Genomic DNA, 6,356 nt, shown 5'->3' with positions numbered 1-6,356 from the left:
ATGTAGAGATAAATAAAAAAAAATATCCAACATATTACAAAACAAGGCTAAATCAAAGTTGTTTTTTATTATTGTAACCGAGAAGCAAGGAATGTGAGCATTAACAATTACAAACAAGTTTGTTTGTTAAAGTTATGTTTATATTTTATTTAATGTAAATATATTCTGGTTGCTATATTTTTGAAGACTCTCAAAAATATATTAAAAAATATATTTAAATTATTATATATTATATCATTATAAAGGTAAAACAGACACAGATTGGATTGGTGTGTTTGAAAAAAAAAACGGCCTTAATAATAAGTACCTGAACAAAGTAATGGCTGTAGAATAAATCTCATACAGAATCATTCCCCTAATGGAGCTATCTTTTTGTCTGTCTGAAGCCAATGGTCTTATTCAATAAGAGCAAGTGACATGGAAAAAGATTTTATTTGGACATGAGGTGGGGAGTCCATCATGTGATGACTCTAAGAGATGCTGTTGTAGTTTTTACAGTGACCAAAGGAATTCTGTTAGGATTGAAACAGAGAGACTCTTTCATGGCATGATTTGCCATGCATTATGATCATTTAAAAAAGGTCATGAGAAAAAGGCTCACATGCTGATCTTTAGTCATGCCCTTATGAATCATGTGATCTTGTTTCAGTGAAGGTTATACACAAAGCTGCTGCTATCATTTAGGCTCATTTTTGCAAACTGTCGTCCTTGGTTATAAATTGGTAACAGTAGGGCTTGTTGGAAGAAAAAGCTTATTTTTTTTCTGAAACGATGCTACTATTCACCATAAATATGGAGACACAGAATACAACAACACTACATTTTATGTAAGACATTTTATTTTACATTTAAGATCCATATGTAATTTTGTTTAACCCTTAAAAATAATAGTAAAACCTGATCACATATCTGAATACTACAAAACAAACAAACATTTCAAACCCAACAACAACACCAATAATAATCAAAATAAAATGTGCTCAACTAGTTGATATAATTATATGGCATGTGATCATCTGCCTAAATGAAATATTTAAGCTACTAAACTATTTTATCTGTAAATGTGAGTAAACTACTGCAGTTAAAATAAACTAGCATATTCTAATAAATAAATCTACATAAGTTATTAATCTTATTTATTGACAACATTTTAAAATCAAAAGCTGTATCTATTAAGATTAGTTGCTCATTATATCATTGTTAATACTTAATGCTGTAACTGAGACTTGGACAGCACAATTAACTGCAAATAGTGTAATTAGTTATTTACATTGTTATATGTTTTTCTACCTTTACTGTCAAAAAAAATGTATTTGCAACTAATTTAGGATACAATTCTTACATAATAGATGGACAACAGAACAAAAATAGAAATACTATAAATAAGATTTTAAAAATAAACTGAACAGCACAGCAGGATTTATAACACATGATTAAGAAATTGGCAACATGCTCAAGGCTTTGAGACATGGAGATTAGCATGTAGACTACTCAAATCTCTTGTTGCACCCATGCAATAGGATTGTTGACTTAAACTATCCTGTTGGGCAACTACTTATGTTTACCAAAAACAAACCCAGCATTGTTGTTATAATATTTTGCTGAATTATCAGATTTATCATCAGATTTATGAGAAGTTATGTGGTCTTGTTGTAATGTCAAGTTGTTAGACATCAAAAAGACATCAAACTATTTAACTTTTGCATTTAAAATAAAATAATTGAGCAAATGGCCCTTAAAGACCTTAAAGAAAGTTGTAAACATGTAAAACTTCATTCATGTTCATTAGATGTCATGCCATGATTATGAAGGTGTCATGACAGTCTTATGCAAACTCCTTCAAAACAAGAACGTATGCTTATGTAATATGTATGCTTCTTTTAACCTTACAAGCACAATCTTAGATTTGCCTTTCATATCACCATCTTATGGTTCATGGTATTAATTGCATAGTATTAAATGTTAAAGTAAAATTGTTGACCACTGATACATGTAAGCATATCAGTGCCTAATTTGAAGTATACTTGTTGGAGACACGGCTGTTACTTTGTTCAGATCCTCGCTCTGTTACCTTCAGCTTCATGCAGGACTGTTTGTCATCCATGGCTAGTATTTCAGGAGGCAGACACCAGCAACACAGACATGACTGAATGGGAACAAAACAGAAAAAATACATATTTATCATATAATGTACCAGGACAACATCAAGTAAATATAGCATATACCTTACTGTACTATACTGCATACCTGTATAACTTATACTTGCAAAGAAAATTAAGTTAAACGAAATAATCCCTTAAATAGAGAGCTTAACAAATAAAATACAAAGCTTTTGAAAACTGGATTTAAAGTAAATATATATTATTATATGTTACATGAGTTTTTTGTTTACATTGACTTTTTTTACATTTACATGACATTGCATCTTTATTGTGCAACATGATTAAAAGATGCCTGTCTGGTACATGTTAGAAAGCATACACTCTAGAACAGTTGAGTTGAATGCAAACAGGTGTTTTATGTTAATAATCTCTTAGAATTATTTCTTGTTATGTGCAGGGACCTTCATATCAATCTTATGACATAAAATGTATTATTTCTATTATACTGACATCAAAAAAAAAAAAAAAAAAAAAAAAAAAAAAAAAAAAAAAATATATATATATATATATATATATATATATATATATATATATATATATATATGTATATATATATATATATATATATATATATATATATATATATATATATATATATATATATATATATGTATATATATATATATATATATATATATATATATATATATATATATATATATATATATATATATATATATATATATATATATATATATATATATATATATATATATATCTTTTTTCCCTTACATCACAGGTGTCAAACTCAGTTCCTGGAGGGCCGTAGCTATGCACAGTTTAGTTCCAACTCTAATTAAACACACCTGATAAAACTAATTAAGTCCTTCATGCTTGTTTGAAACCTACAAGTAAGTGTGTTGAAGTAGGGTTGGAACTAAAGTGTGCAGGGCAGCGGCCCTCCAGGAAGTGAGTTTGACACCCCTGCCTTACATCATAGCATCATCATTTAACTTACTGGGTTTGTTTGAACTTTGAACTTACTCTGAAGCAGCTCTTGAAGCGCTTGCTAACCATGTACAAAGCAATTGGGTTTATACATGAGTTCACTGATGCCATGTTGATCCCAATATAATCAAGAACCAAGAAGAAGCTACATGTAAACAAACACAGTTGTTATTAAGAAGAACAAAAAGTAAAATACTGAACATAGTATTTGTTTTTACACTACATGTCAGATTTGTTGTGCTTCAATAGCCAAATTTAACTCTTTAGAAGGACATTGCAGTATTTTAACAAAAGCTTGTAAGATGAGATCATACCTCAGAAGCTCACAACGGTTGGGGTCCCCTTCATCATAAATCGTAAGTTTAAGAATACGACTAAGATGCAGTGGAAGCCAGCACAGTGCAAAGACTAACACCAAACAGAAAACGGTTTTAGCCACCTCACGTCTCTGAACAATGTATGAGAAATAATAATAAATAAATAACTTTTCTAATAATGTGAATTAGACATAATTACATTAAATGATTCTTACATACTATGATTAATTAGCAGCAGAAAATATGATCATTATTTGTAAATAATCTTATGTTTACTCTGAACAGTACTCTTTCAGTAATACTCTGACCTGTTTTATGTGATCACTGAGTGCAATTTGGACTCCATTTTTTTTTCCGAAGCATTTCACAGGTCATAAGAGTGTAGAAGATGGCAGTACATGTCAACGGCATGCAAAAGTAGAAGCTGAAAAGCCACCAATCTTTGGCTGACTTATAAAACTGTAATTTAACAAAGATTAATTCAGGGTTGCAATTTTTAATTGTTGGGCAATTCAAATATATACATATATATATATATATATATATATATATATATATATATATATATATATATATATATATATATATATATATATATATATATATATATCCAACATGCACAAGACATCTTTACTGTATATGCAAACTGACCTGCATAAACTTGATTCTCTGCATAGGGTGCAGAAGGCAAATCCTAAGCTGCTCTCCTTTGTAGTCCATTGTGATCATGTCAAAGGCAATGGCCTCTGGCACTGCAAGTATAATGGACAACACCCATATCAGAATGATTTCAATGGCTGTCCATTTGGGAACACCAATGCCTTTGATGCGGTTCCAGGATGACACTGCTCGAAACCTTGGGAAAATGGTTTGTGCCAGATGCAAAACTGATTGGTTAATAAATATTAAAAAAAAAACAAGCAAATACAGTAAAATAAGGATACCTGTCTATGCTCAGTGCACACAAACTCAGAACTGTAATGCCAACTGATGTCTTTTGTATAAAAGGAACCAGTTTGCAAAGTCCAACACCAAATGGCCAATCTTCAGCCAGAAGCTGAAAGACAGGTACTTTTGTGTAAACATCTAAAGCAAAATAAATGGTAAAATAATGATAATAAAAACATTGTCATTGACTTCACAGTTTCAACTAAGGTAAGAACATTTGTTTTTGGAACCTTCAAGCTGTTTCGTATGAAATCATATAACGATTGTTTCTGTGAAATTTGATGTTTGAAATGTATATGTATCTCATTGTAACTTTCAGATTTAACACGTCCATCTAGTGTAATAAGGCAATGCAATATCCTCATTGTAGTAGGCTATACTTTAAACGTATAGAAAGACAAAATAGTACTGCTAAATACTAACAACATTTTATTGTTGTAACAAAAACATACTAGAATATAGTAGACTGATGCGGGAAACTAGATTTTGAACTGGACATAATGATTTTGTTTAGAAACTGAGGGAAAAAAAAATTTATAGATCACAAAACTGTGATCTATAAATAATGTTACAAGTGTCAAATTAAGAACAACACATAAAATAAAATAGATTTATGTATGTATGTATGTATGTATGTATTATTATTATTATTAACTTACATACTTAATAAATCATTTGCATTGAATAATACTTACCTTATACACATTGATGGGAATGTCTATCATGATGTGTAAGAGGTCCCCAAGCGCCAGACTTGCAATGAGAATATTTGGACCGTTCCGCATGCATTTGTTTTTATAAATTATTCTAAGCAGCGTAGAATTTCCGATTATCCCAACTACAAATACAAGGCATGAAACCACGGTGTTAATATACTTGAAGGTATCCCTGATTTCCGTGGGACCTGTGCACATAGGAGGCAAAACTCTTGGTCGCCGAGGCATGGACTCGTTGATCGGGTTTCCTATTACAATCGTAGATATTAGTGTTGGAGACAAAGGTCCCATGGAAAGCCAACTCTGATTAAAATCCTTTCCTTGAGCACTCATCACTGCAATGTTTTCAGTCAGGAGAAAGAAAAAACAAAAAACGCATCTTGTTTCCATAATTTGTTGGAAACGCATGACTATTTAACAGTCAGCACTGTTTTCTTTACAGATATCAACCGGTCTGGAGGCTAGAATTACAAAAGCATTAATAAACCTATTGCAATATTTTTCTATGCATGGTTCTTGCAGATTAAAAGTCAAAATGAATACACACACACACACACACACACACGTGTTTAAAATGACTACAGCATTACGTTTAAGGATTTTATCTTCTGTGCAGTCTTCTCAGGAAATGACTCTTCTTTTTACTGGCCGTCTAAATACATTGACAGTCAAAGTGGACCAATGAGATGAAAGTGGGAGTGGGTGTGATTAACAAATTTAAAAATAGCTGCAGGAATAAAACCAACAGTATCCATTCTCATGCGCCCGATTGCAGATTCTAAAATATGTGATTGTATGAAAACATATCAGCAGCAAAATTCATTTTGTAATGTATTCAAACAGGGTGGCTCAGTGACAGTGGTTGGCATTGTTGCCTCAAAGCAAAGTCTCTGACTCAAGTCCCAGCTGCAAGGGCGTGGGTTCACAGCCCGCACACGACCAACCTTCAACGTTGAAATATGGTTGAAATACGGCCAGATGTATTTTTAAAGGTGAAACAATGTTGTTTACAATGTTTACAGTTGAACAGTTGAAAATGTTTTGGTTAACCAGCCTGCATGACCAGGCTTCAACGTTAAAATAAGGTTGAAAAAAAACGTCAGTTGTTGTTTCAAAGTTAAAACAATGTTGAATAATAAATGGTTGAAAATAGTTACAGAAATCCTAATATAAATCAACGTTGACATTGTTTTTGCTTGATCTGTAGCCTATGTTGAATAAGCATGGCTTTACTCTATTCAACAACTTTCAATAGCACCACAAAA

The 6,356-nt window shown here is 31.4% G+C and overlaps 1 protein-coding gene across 1 annotated transcript; it reads right to left on the bottom strand.

Moving 5' to 3' along the window:
* Positions 1-817: 817 nt before the first annotated feature.
* ednrba (endothelin receptor Ba) lies at positions 818-5,696 on the bottom strand. The gene is given in 8 exon segments (XM_056477020.1): positions 818-2,146; positions 3,147-3,255; positions 3,425-3,558; positions 3,736-3,775; positions 3,777-3,886; positions 4,079-4,283; positions 4,372-4,484; positions 5,071-5,696. Coding segments are annotated over 8 exon segments (1,278 nt in total). The 5' UTR covers positions 5,500-5,696; the 3' UTR covers positions 818-2,008.
* Between the last annotated feature and the right edge of the window lie 660 nt (positions 5,697-6,356).

The sequence above is a fragment of the Danio aesculapii genome, chromosome 1, assembly GCF_903798145.1.
Source record: "Danio aesculapii chromosome 1, fDanAes4.1, whole genome shotgun sequence".
NCBI classification, from domain to species: Eukaryota; Metazoa; Chordata; class Actinopteri; order Cypriniformes; family Danionidae; genus Danio; species Danio aesculapii.
Note: the sequence above shows the minus strand (reverse complement) of the source record. Positions and strands in the feature narration are given on the sequence as shown.